At 38.9% G+C, this 12,857-nt stretch overlaps 1 protein-coding gene and 1 long non-coding RNA gene across 5 annotated transcripts in view; both read left to right on the top strand.

The window, feature by feature from the left end:
- The window catches only part of LOC119478284 (ras-specific guanine nucleotide-releasing factor RalGPS1-like), a 69,379-nt gene extending 61,269 nt beyond the window's left edge, over positions 1-8,110 (top strand). The window contains exons 12-21 of one of the 4 annotated variants that reach the window (XM_037752915.1): positions 1,727-1,853; positions 2,985-3,026; positions 3,141-3,292; positions 3,404-3,452; positions 4,945-5,025; positions 5,899-6,004; positions 6,127-6,219; positions 6,347-6,452; positions 6,550-6,641; positions 7,436-8,110. In XM_037752915.1, coding sequence (XP_037608843.1) covers positions 1,727-1,853; positions 2,985-3,026; positions 3,141-3,292; positions 3,404-3,452; positions 4,945-5,025; positions 5,899-6,004; positions 6,127-6,219; positions 6,347-6,452; positions 6,550-6,641; positions 7,436-7,465 — 878 coding nt within the window. In that variant the 3' untranslated portion in view covers positions 7,466-8,110. The remainder of the gene's footprint in view (positions 1-1,726; positions 1,854-2,984; positions 3,027-3,140; positions 3,293-3,403; positions 3,453-4,944; positions 5,026-5,898; positions 6,005-6,126; positions 6,220-6,346; positions 6,453-6,549; positions 6,642-7,435) is intronic. The other 3 variants (XM_037752917.1, XM_037752918.1, XM_037752919.1) reach the window with 3 other exon arrangements.
- A 2,098-nt stretch (positions 8,111-10,208) lies between these two features.
- On the top strand, positions 10,209-12,233 carry LOC119478784. The gene is made up of 2 exons (XR_005204498.1): positions 10,209-10,259; positions 10,339-12,233. It is a non-coding gene; the product is annotated as an uncharacterized LOC119478784 (long non-coding RNA).
- Positions 12,234-12,857: the final 624 nt, after the last annotated feature.

Here is a 12,857-nt window from a genome sequence, read left to right as displayed (position 1 = left end):
CAAAATTGCAGATGAGTCAACATTTTCCTCTTGTTGTAGGAGAGAGTCTGATTTGAACAAATTCCGTAGTATATTATCAGTGGGAATATATCAGCTTCTCCACCAAAAAACACTCAACAGGCACAATCACATCCAGCTGTGTGTGCGTCCTCTGCAGTGTTCCTACTCTACATAAGGCTCATAGTACTTAGCACCGCGACATCACTTCATACAAGTCAGAAGTGTTTTAAGCTGAGTATGAACATAGACTGCCCTGCTCGGTCCAAACTGGTCACGTCTAGCTGGTTTAAATGGCCCCAGTGGGTTTCCAGTGAGAGGGAACGGAGAGTGACTCAGAGCTTCCACTGCCACATAATGCACCAATCCAACACTAGCCCTGTAGAAGGCAGAGCTGTGGCTGCGCTGATGATAGGACTATGTGGGCAGACCTATTATACATTCACACAATCGCTTTACAGAGAAACATGTAGATGGAGTCCCGACAGTTGATGAAGGCTTTGGTTCCTGATGTAAATCATGTTTATTTTTATTCTTTGCCTCACTGGCTCCATCTCGTGCTGATGGAAAGCATTTTTTTTAAAGAAGAGCTGATATACTTAGGGAGGTTCCTACTGGAGTGAAATGACCCCGAAGGATCTACAGTAGCAGCCATGATAAGAGCTGTTTGAATTCTCTAGATGCTGAGGAAAGGTGCTTCAATGCTTCCTTTTTTATCTCCTTTTTCAATTCCAACCTCACACAACTCGTGCAGTATAATCCAAGTCTCATGTATCTAGTCGTATGCTCGCTACTTACCAAAAACATGCATCTTCGTTAAAACCGTACTATTTAAAGGTCCCATATCGTGCTCATTTTCAGGTTCTTACTTGTATTTTGTGTTTCTACTAGAACATGTTTACATGCTGTAATATAAAAAAAAACTTTATTTTCCTCGTACTGTCTGCCTGAATATACCTGTATTTACCCTCTGTCTGAAACGCTCCGTTTTAGTGCATTTCAATGGAATTGCGTTGCTAGGCAACAGTTTGGGTCCATATTTACTTCCCGTCAGCTGACGTTATTTACATACACTGCAACAGGATATAAACTGGGACACATTTAGAATGTTTATGTTTAAAACCGTGTAATGATCTATATATTGCATATTTGTGACATCACAAATGGACGGAAATCCTAACGGCGTGTTTCAAACGCACAATTTCTGAATACGGGCTGTGTTTATTTCTCCGTATATTGAGTGTTTTGATCGTTTCACAGTATTTATATAGCACTTAAACCTGCTTTATAATATCAAAGACATGAAAATCTCCCTTTTTACAATATGGGACCTTTTAAAGTACTTCCTCTATTACCATCTCGTGCTTGCGCAGGTGCGTTTTAAGTCCGGACGAGTAGCGCACCTCCGTCACAAAAACAAAGTTTTCGTCAAGAATTCAAGATAACATGGGGTGAATAATTGATACACAAATGATCATTCTGTGGGTGAAGTATTCCTTTAAAGTACAACAACATGTGTGTTTATATGTATCTGCCTCTATTACACCCTCGACACTAAAGACAAACTTTTACCTGCCAGCTTGTCAAAATCTAGAGATGTTTCTGTAAGTTTGTTTCAGTCAACACTATAATCAATAATACTAATACCTCATCTCTGATGTAATTACACATACAAGCTGAGATAGAATTACAGTGCTGTAGCAGTGATGACTTGTTTTCTGTGTTCCAGGTCTGTCTGAGGTATCTGCCTCTCGGAGGTATAACCGACGGCCCACCTGCCCCGACGCCTCCGTCGGGGTTCATATCCAAACCCCCCCTCCCTCTCACCACAGGAAGAGCCATAGCTTGGGAAACAAGTGAGTATGACAGGATGTGATTCATACAAACAAATGACATCCAGTTTAAAGTCTAACTTTAAATGTGTTAAATAAGAGGTGGAACATCTAGTGGCAGCCGTGAACAACTACAGCAACACTGGTAAACTTGTGTTTTCCTCATAAACTTTCTGTATTCAAATTTCAGTAACACTTCATTTTACAGGTCCGCAAATTTCATGGTAATTATGTGATAATTAGCAAGTAAACTATTTGAAATTTATTTGGAATTACTGCCAAATTACCCCGATATTTACCCCAAAATATATCAAAAATTACTTTATTATAAACATTATTTAATAATTATATGCTAAAATAGCAAATAATGGTTAAAATAGGGCCCTTAGGCTTGAGAAGCGGCTGTGCGCTGCTCTTCATCGGAGGTGGAAAACTAATAGAAGACACTTCTGATCAGACACAAATCTCACCATCGTGTGACTTATTGTCTACACATATGTAACCTGGTAGATAATGTAATGATTCAGGGAGTTTTTAAAGACATTTCAAAGAAGTTATTATGCTAATTATTATCTATTTACCAGCAGACATGGAAATAATGCATATTAATTAACTTTTATTTTTTTCCTAGAAATGTATTAAATAAATTACCAGCTATTTATTACTGCTTATTGGGAAATAGCGGAATATAATTATTAAATAATGCTTATATATACATATAAAATAATAATAATAAAAGTCCAGAGTCATGTCCCAAGTCAAGACAGCCAAACAAAGTAATGTTTGAGGTAAATATTGGGTTAATTATCACCTAATTACCATGACATTTGCGGACCTGTAAAATGAAGTGTTACCAAAATTTCATTTATTAAATCCAGGCTTAGAATCAGTTTTTTACTGATAACTGCAGAAAATAATACCTGAGGGTTTCCTCTATGTTCTATCTAACATTTCTAAATTTTAAAAGTATGCACTTTAGAACCACACTGTAACACAATAGCGATTGATGGTAACGCTGTAAGAGGAAAAAGCAAAGTGTTAGTACAATAATACAGCAGCAGTATCCACTATTGGTCACATGTAGCCATGCAAGCAACACAAAGCAACACAACCCAGCTAATCAATACTGATTCTGATCATTTTTGACACATGCAGACATGCAGAGCAGCAATACGATACAAGGCAAACCAAGCTCAGGTTGGGAAAACCTAAACTGAACTTTATATTGAAAAATTCCCCACGAGTATGAACTGCATTGTGACATCTTTAACACCGGCCATCTGTACGTTTCCCTTGTTGTTGTGTCCACAGCATGATGTGTCAGTATGGCATGTCGGAGAGCAGGAGCGCCACGTTTCCCATAGAGAAAGCACGACACCTGCTGGACGACAGCTTCTTAGAGTCTCAGAGTCCAGTCAGAAATGATCCACACAGTACATCTGTGTCCAATGGCCTGTCATTAGGTACGTGCAGATAACGCTGAAGCTTAAGAAAATATTATTTTCTTCAATTTGCTTATATTTTTTACAAATAACAAAACTTTCCTCTTAAACTCCTGTGTTTTCTCCGGATAGGCAGCAGTGAAAGCTCTTTTGGGGAGGAGCTGTCACCTGGAATGGAGAGGTGAGAACCATTCATCACATATTTAATCCTTAAAGGTTTTAATCACTTTGAAATGACAAATAAAGAATGTATGCCCAACATTAAAGTGATTTATTTAACTATTTAGATAACAAGTTGAGGACAAAAAAAATTGTTTCCTCACACTTTTATCCCATTAAAAAGACGTCGCCACCTCAAAGTCATCATCAGCCTACAGTCAGGTTCTGTTGAATAATGAGGCAGATAATATTCAATAGTCTAGTCAATTAATCCCATGAAAAGACTAAACCAACAATGTGTTAGTGCATGTCTCAATACTTTCTGACTTCTCTACTCAAATCTGAGCCCATTGGTTCCTACTGAAGATGTAAATCTTCCAAAACATCTCACAAAATACAGTTTCATTTTTATTTAAGTCTCAGTAATTTCCTAAAACAGTTGCTCACTGTAGTTATTATCAAACAAACAGGAGGAAATAGTGCATTTGTTAGGGACTATTTTAAGCTGCGGAGTAATCGAGCTTTAGTGCTCTAGTGCAGTGGTTCCCGACCTGGGGTCCGGGGGTGCGCCAGGATTTGCCTGATCTGAGGTTGTCAAAATTAGATTTGTTCATGTGCAGTATAACTAAAATCATAATAATACACTTACTGGATAGTTTATACAACAGTCTGTGTATAAAACTATTTAAAAAGATATATATTTTTGCTACTTAGTAGCAAAATCTAATGAAATATGCGTCTTCAATCCATATTTGTTGGAGTTTAGCCTTTCAAAAACAATATTTTCACAGTTGCTCTCCCACTTGACACAGACAAAGAGAAGCATGCACCTGTATTAACAGGGCGGCCTAGTAGCAATCTAACAACACCATAAATTACATTTATTTAACCACAATAACAACAAAATATATTTTGGCTATAATGCTATTATAGGAAATTAATTAAGTCATTAAAAAAAAATAATACTATATATACTTGGCAAATCTGTCAAGACGTCATCACTTTATTTATGTTGACAAAACTGACGTGATATAATCATTAAAGAAAGTTGACTTAATAAAAAAAAGGCTAATTTACACTGAATCACTTTATCCAAATTGAAGATTTTGTGGAAGATTTGTAATTTTTTTTATTGATGATTTAAGATCAAAAGACTTATCTTTTAAACTTTGACTTTGTCTGAGAAATGCACTTCTGTGTCACCAGTATCTGTGCCGGCAGCATATTCATTATACATATAATATCAATGTATTTGAATGTTGCTAACATCTTATGTCAAGTTAATCATACTGTATATCTATGTTTGTCCCAGCAAGAACATAGAATAAATATTTCATTTATATCTAAGAGTGGCAGATTCAAAACAGGCTGGTGATTGGACAATATGGTCCTGTATGAATTGGCTTTAGTTTACACTCTGGGTTCTTCTGGTGACACGAGATTACACTGAACAGTTCTGCTAACCAAAAAGGTCAATGAGCCCGAGACTGACTGTGACAATGTGTGACAAACAGGGGCCGCATGTACGCAACGCTGGGCCCCAACTGGAGGGTCCCGCTTCGCAACTCCCCCCGGAGCCGCAGCTATGTTTACAGGTACAGTGAAGGAGGAGAGTAAGAGGTCGATATCACTTTAAATAAGAATTAACTCATCTTTATGGGGTTATAGAAGTTAAACTCAAATGTGTTTTTATCTCACCTCATCCCTTCACTGCATGCTGGTGGAAGTCAGGTGTCATTTTTAACTCTATTTCTCAGAAATTAAATTTTGCTGTGGGCTTTTCTTTCCTCTTCCTAGCTACAGCTGAATTCTGTAGTATAATAGTCTCCTAATTCTGTAAAGGGTCAGTCACCAAAACATAAAAAATCTAAAGCAGATAGTTTGACCAAATCTGTTGACTGCGTATTCTGTTGATTATCCAGAATAACAGGGTCACCGATCCACTGAAATTTCTTTGGAATTACTACAAAATTACCCCAATATTTACCTCAAAATCTACCGGAAAATACTTTATTATAAACATTATTTAATAATTATATTCAGCTCCACACAGTTTACCACATGCATCATCACACATGTATCACCAGGAAACCACACACATCATAAACGAGGACGGAGGTTGTTTTTCTGCTATATTGTGAACATGGTTTCAATTGACAACAGGTGACTTAGATCAGATCAGACCATCATGTCTTTGGCCTACTTCACTTCACTGCTACAGTCTGTGACAGTCACTGCAGAGGAGGTGTGCTTTGTGTCTGTCCCGTTTTTTGACTCAATCATCTATCTATAAGAAAAGCTAACCATAATGTCGGTGTTGGTCACTTGCATGCTTTCTCTATCTCTCTCACAGAGCACCATTATTGTGTCAAACACTGAATTGTACACTTTGAACTCTGAATACTGGACATAAATCAGTTGCTTATTATGCTCTGTGTGTCTCTTCTCCACTGCCCATCACCTTTTAGCTCCTCTGCTGCCAACTCCTGCTACGGATGCTGTGAGGCCGGCAGTGTGACTATTGAAGGACCCCTGCGAAGGAAAACACTGCTGAAGGAGGGACGGAAGCCAAAGGTACAGCAATCTTTGATTTCACCATGGTTTACTCTGTTTTCCTCCTTCCATGTCAGCAAATTGGAGAGGAATTATCTGAGGAGAGTTTTCAGAATACCCATCATTTATTTGCTGTGTTGTAGTTGTCATCGTGGACCAGATTTTGGATCACTCTGTCTGGATCAGCACTGACATTCTATGGGGCGAAAGCACTGAGGGCCTCTGAGAGGAAACATGTAAGTTTAAATAACATAAAACTGGATCTTTCCCGAACCTTGACGGTGCTAAATTCCAATTCTTATGATTGAGTGATTGAAATGTTTTCTGTGAATGTAAACCACTGTAACCCTGTGTCTGCCACAGTATAAATCCAACTTCTGTAAGAAGGTGTGCGTGACTGGATGGATGGTGGTGTTGCCAGATGACCCAGCCAGACCCAACATCTTCCAGCTCAACGACCCAGACAAAGGTCAGCTTCACGCCACAAAACAGAGCTCCTTCCGTTTCCCCTTTGTCCGTCATTTCAATTCAGATATTAATACAAAGCAATTTGTGTCACTTCACAGGCAATGTTTACAAGTTCCAGACAGGATCCAGGTTTTCAGCGATCATCTGGCACAAAAACCTGGAAGAGGCTTGTAGGAGCAGTAGACCTCAGGTATGTTCGGCAAATACACTCAGTCAGATGAAACAACTTTTTTTCCTGAAGAGACGGATCAATAGAAATGGAGATATACAGCATATGATATGGACAGTAGAACCATAAATATTTGAGCCATCTGCAGAAACAGGGAGACATGAACAAGGTGTAGACACTTTTCTCCATCTGTGTTTAAGTTACAAATAGATTAATTAGATTTGTATTTAAATGCATTAATACAATCGAAGACAAAAATACTTCCACAATTCCACTGCTCTTAAATGATGAATTTGTAGCCGAATTGAACTTTTTGCAACTTAATTTTTATTGACATTTTCAGGCAATAAGAAAAGATTGCTATCGGCAACATGTCAATGACATATGTAATGGTTTACATCTTATTTTTTCCTGTATTTAACATATTGATTCGGGCTGTCAGTCGATAAAAACATTTAATTGTGATTAATCGCAGGATTGTCCATAGTTAATCGTGATTAATTGCAAATTACATCACATTTTTTTATCTGTTCAAAATGTACCTTTAAGGGAGATTTGTCAAGTATTTAATACTGTTATCAACATGTGAGTGGACAAACATGCTTGCACATATGAAGTGAAGTTCACGTCAACCACGACCATTTCCTAACCCTAAATGGTTGTTACCTAAACCTAACTTCCTCTACGTTTCCTCTAACTGCCTCTAAATAAGACCTACGAGTGAATTGGTGTATTTTTTTTTTCATTTTGACAGAGCTAGCGGCTTTCCTCGTTTCTAATTCTTGTGCTAAATATCTGCTCTATTCTTTCAACAGATACCAGCAAACCTCATGTCATTTGAATGAGAGCAAACCTCACCCAGCGGGACATTATCGTGCCAAACCCATTTTGTTTGGGAAGTATAGACTAAATAATGGAATTTGGTGGTATCTACTGAAACGGGAGAGTTGAGAAGCGTCTGACACTGTAGAAGAAGCTCTTTGAAACTGGATGCGTGACTGCATAACGCCAACACACCGGCTTTCTTCTTCACCAGGACTTAATGTGGAATAATCCAGTGAATGGAAGACTTTGGTTCTTTGGTTTTGACTCTCAGCCTCCTTGTTCACTGTCATTTGTTATGCTGCTAAAAAACAATGTGAGCAAGCACATCGTTTTGTTTTTTTTGGCCCATGTTGGGTTTTCTGTTTGGGTGAAACGATCAGTGGACAACAGTGTTAGCTGACTGATGTTGATCTTCGGTTTGCAGACCAGTGTTTTACGGCCTTCAAATGGAGCTCAGGTTTTTAACACGGAAAGTTGGAAAAAAAAAAAAGACACCCCAAGTGGTTAAAAAAAAGTGAAACTGCTATTGCAGTGTTTTTCTGCATTTCAACATCATACCGGAGTGAGAGTAGGCAACAACGTCAACGCACATCCCAACTTGTGAACTTGGATCTATCGGAGTCGTGAGCATGAAAAACGTGACCCTGTTTGAAGGTCTTTTTTTTTTACCATTAAAGAGCAGCACTGCAGCAAAAAGGACAAAGTCGTCATCACCTTCAGCCCTGTGACATACAGCTGGACTGAATCTGTTCCAAAAAAAGGAGAATTCGTAGTTGTACAGAAACATTATGGAACCATGAAGTTGGCTTGAAGAGCCTAAATTGTCGGTCAAATGAAGAAAGCAGCCCTGGATCACTTCACCTGTCCACCCCTCGCTACCTCAGCTGGTAGTCCTCCTGTAAAAGGTGTTTATTGATGTACATAACAAGGTTTACAAAATGGCAACAATTCATATTTTCTACAGAACAAATCAAAAAAAATTGTCAGAAGAAGGTTGATAATTACAATCAGTAGAGCAGAAGACAGCCAGCTGTTGTCCACACCAGTATGCCGAGGCAGCCGGTGGAGTGAATTTAAAGCAATTTACACTGAAGTACCAAGCTTTCAACAATCATGTGTGTGTGTAAATATTGTATTTATTTGTAAAAGAGTTTATTTTTTGACAGTTGGCCATCAAAGGGAAATGGTACAATCTTTATCTTTGACTTACCACCTGCTGCAGGAAGCTGCTCCTCAGAGACTGTTGGTGGGAAGCCACCCTAAAACTTAGATTGACTCTCCAACTGAAGGACATTGGAAAAAAGGAAGTCTCCATCAGCATTGGTACTGTTAAATGACCTGCTTCAAAAGCCAAATGTTAAATTTAAAGGTTAATTCTGCTTTATTACAACTTGGATTTATTTTCCTCGGTTTGGCCGTCATTCCTAACAGTGATAATAACATTGATCTCCGGCGTTATTACTGACATCTGGGAACACGGGAAAGAAGTTAATACATCTAAGATGAAGCATAAGAACGACAGGTTAGAGATAGGAAGAAGGGTTACGCTAAAAAAAGAACTAGTTGTCACGACGTGTTGTCCAACCATGTCTACCATGAACTATCAGCCTTGAAGGCTGACTGTTGCGTCACCTCATGTCGCCTTTGAACACACCGCAAAGACTACAGCCGACAGCCAGTTAGCACGTACGTTCTGCACCTGCATGAGAGGAAATAACTCTCCACGCCAGCAGGTGGCGGTAGTCTGTATTCCTCATTCAAAAAGGGAAACCAGAAGACCGGCAATGGCGGATATACAAGCTGTTGTTTTGAAACGTACATGAAACAAAGCGGCGTTTGTCGACCCTTTTCACACCACTCTCACTCACCACTTGGCTTCATTCCAGATGGCCATGTCGTTGTTAAAATATCCGTGTGTTGGAATGATGAGATGAGATGAAGATGAAAAATGAGAAGAGCCTTCTTCTTTCCTCACTTCTGTTTCTCTTCTTCTGCACTGATTCGCCAATTCAGCCAATCAGATTGATATCTGTCACCAACGAGCTCCAACCCCGTTTCAACATGATGAATCGGCCTTAAAAACCTCCGACACGGGCAGACTAGAGCCGACGGTGCGGGACACACCGCAAAAACTAGGCCGACAGACGCTCACCAACAGCCCCAAACTGCCTATAGAGGAGGGAGGAGATGTGATGACGTGGTTATTTTCAGACAGTCTCTCCTGGAAGACGTTCATAGTGTTGCACTCGGTTGTTCACATTAAAAAAGTGACAGAAATTGTTTAGAACAAATGAAAAAAGAGAGCTAGAGAGAGAACTTCAAACACTGTCTCCTGTCTCACCTCCACACAGCTGGTCAGTCACAGAGGCCCTGTTCAGACCTGGTATTAAAATGCATCCTGGGTGATCTGAGTACAAGTGGACAGCTCTAAGTACAGGTGTGAACGCACTGGTACCAATTACAAACAGGCTCAGTAATGAACGACACTGACGTGCTGACAGATTCTGTCTTTTAGTGTTTTTTTACTGAGCTACACTGAGAATATTTGTTTAAAACGGATCAGTGATGCTGTTTTGCCCTCATTGTTCTCCATAAAGTTTGCTGGAAGTGATATAATGTAGCTCCGGTGTGTTTTATGTGGAGTGAGCACTGCGCCGGACTCTACACTGCTCTCATACAGCGAATACAGCTGATAACGCCATCCCAACCGACGGCGCAGTCGCGGAAGTGTAGCACCCAGGTTAACACTGTTAGCTCCTTCAGGACTTTCGCCATTGTTTGCACTGCTAACGCTGTTAGCACCGCCGTCGCCATGTTGAGAGCCGTTGAGAAGCAAAAGAAATGCTCCCTCATTTAGAACCTCTAACGACATTTCAGGCCTGCTCACTTTTAGCCTCCAAATAAAGTGGTTTAGATAATCTGGATAAACTGTTGGTTTGTTTCCAACCTGATGTTCCAACACCAAAGCTGTGGAAAAAAAAAACAAGTTGTAATAAATTGTAATTATCCTTTACGAGTAGAAATGTAAATGAAGTTGTACTAATAGATGCCATATTTCTAACGTTTCCCTGTTGTAAATCACAGTAACTGTCAGTCATTTATTTATGATATTAATCGATCGCAACGGTGGCAAAAAAATATTGAAAAACAGTAATGAAAGCGTATACTTGTCAAGTGTAAAAAATCTCGAGTTCAATGTTCTCTGTGTTGTTTTTCAGAACTCATTCATGTGTTGTCCTTGACTTTAAAAAAAAAAAAAAAAAAGGCGGACTATTTTTAAAAGTCAACATGAAGTAGTCCGATTGTTTCTCCAGTATTATCGACCGTCTGCAGATGAATGCAGTCATGAAGGCTCTAGAGGACTATCGGGGTGATAATGCCTGATTAAGCCCTTTTAATAGAAATCATATACTTTACATCACAGCTAATCATTCTGCAAATCATGCTGGAAATTTACTGTCTTTACTGTTCAGTGGATTCCATTCATCTCTGTCGGGGAAAATCAATTAGCGGACTCTTGAGTTTTGTAATTAATCAGAGCATGCCTGACTGATATATACCGGCCAATATTAGCTTATTGCAGCTATATATAGTAGGTATCAAAGTATACTTGGGACCCCTTGCAGGGGAGAACATTTTCCGAGGACCCCCTCTGAATCGTAACAAGGATTAAGCATAATGATTACTACCATTTGTACTCTTAGATGCCATAGGAGCTATTTGTATTCTAAAACTTTTCAACCGACTTGTTTCATAGCGATAAAAAGAAACACATTCCAATTTGAATCATGTTAAGATAAGATGAGATAATCTTTTATTAGTCCCAGAGAGGGGGAATTTGCAATGTTATTGAATGTTAATACCAATTATATACCTTTTAAACAGAGGGTGATTTTATTCAATCTGCATTTGGACTCAACTTGACAGCATTTATAGCCTCCATTTCAACTAATAGATCTTAAAAGCTTCCAGAAAATGAACAATAGCAAGGCTGGCATAGTCCTAATAAATCTAGACATTTAAATTTACCAGTCTAAAGCTGACTGTCAGTGCTTTAACTTAACCATAATGACCTTATTGCTCTGTGTCACAATCATTTCAGAGTTTCTATTGGCCCAAAGGTGATGTGGGTGGGATTATTGGACACAATGTGCTTGGTTTTATTGGCGCAAATGTTCCCCATCTATAGATGCACACTTTTTAATGACACAGCACAATTTTATAATGTATAGAAAATTATTTCGCGAACCCCCTGACAGATTGCCAAAGACCCCACTTTGAGAATTACTGGTGTAATGGATTACACAACTCAAGCAAGTTTCAAGGGATCGCTAATTGACTTTCAAATCAATGGAGATAAATGGCTGCCTTGGGTGAAAACGTCTGAACACACTAGTATGGTCCTTTTAATAAAGACCAGAGCATATTTCTTCTTTTTGTAACAGAAATATGGCTATAATCTTCCTCTAACCACTAGGGAATATTCTGCATTCCCCCATAAATAGACAGTAAAAATGTCCACTCTTAACACTCATCACCTGTGAATGACTGAGCCTGTGTTTCTGTTCAGTATTTAGTATTGTACTGTTTTATTATTGCAGTTCAGCTGAACAAAGGTGTTTCTAACATTGATTGAAAACAAACGTGTTGCTTTCATGTCACTCTGCTGTTGCTGTACAGTATATTCAACTTTGTTTTTTTTTATTCCACGTGCTCTTTGAAGGGTAAAACTTGAGTAAATACGTACAGTAGAAATTAAAGAAACAGTTGAACATGTTGAAGTAATAACCTACGCTTGTTTAATGTCTTCACCAGAGTCACATTCAGTATTCATTTCATCTGTGCATGTCCAGTATATAGACATACAGTATATACAGTCAGAAGGTATTAACATGGTGACATTTGGCTTTGTACTGACCATGAGGTTCAACTCCGGACAGTTTTAATTTAAGGATGTGTACATCCAAGGGTGAAGATTTAGGCTGTATTCGAAACTGCATACTACATACTACTGACGAACGCCGTATACAATATACAGTACATACTGCATACTGCGTTCCTCAGTACTATGAAATGGTTAAAGCGATGTATTTTGCAGTATGCTAGACCAGGCTTTAGCCTTTAAACCAGCTCTTAAAGCACTGGGCAAACTCATGTTTGTTTACTTTATAAGATACTGCAGGTTTAAACTATTTATTCTAACAACTCATAGTGAATGAGACAAACAGGATCATCAACGAGGGGAGACGGGAAATATAAAACATTGCTCCACAAAGTTTACTCAAACTGCTTTTTCAGTTACAGCAACTAAACAGTGGACTGATCTCACTACAGATATTAGAGTGATGTTAAAAAGGGTCATGTTGTCTCTCTGCCCGTGAGAGGCTGCTCGTTCTCTCACCTCTTCCCTCG

This window comes from Sebastes umbrosus, chromosome 19 (genome assembly GCF_015220745.1).
Source record: "Sebastes umbrosus isolate fSebUmb1 chromosome 19, fSebUmb1.pri, whole genome shotgun sequence".
NCBI classification, from domain to species: domain Eukaryota; kingdom Metazoa; phylum Chordata; class Actinopteri; order Perciformes; family Sebastidae; genus Sebastes; species Sebastes umbrosus.
The sequence above is the reverse complement of the archived record's forward strand: the minus strand, read 5'-3'. Positions and strand labels throughout refer to the sequence as shown.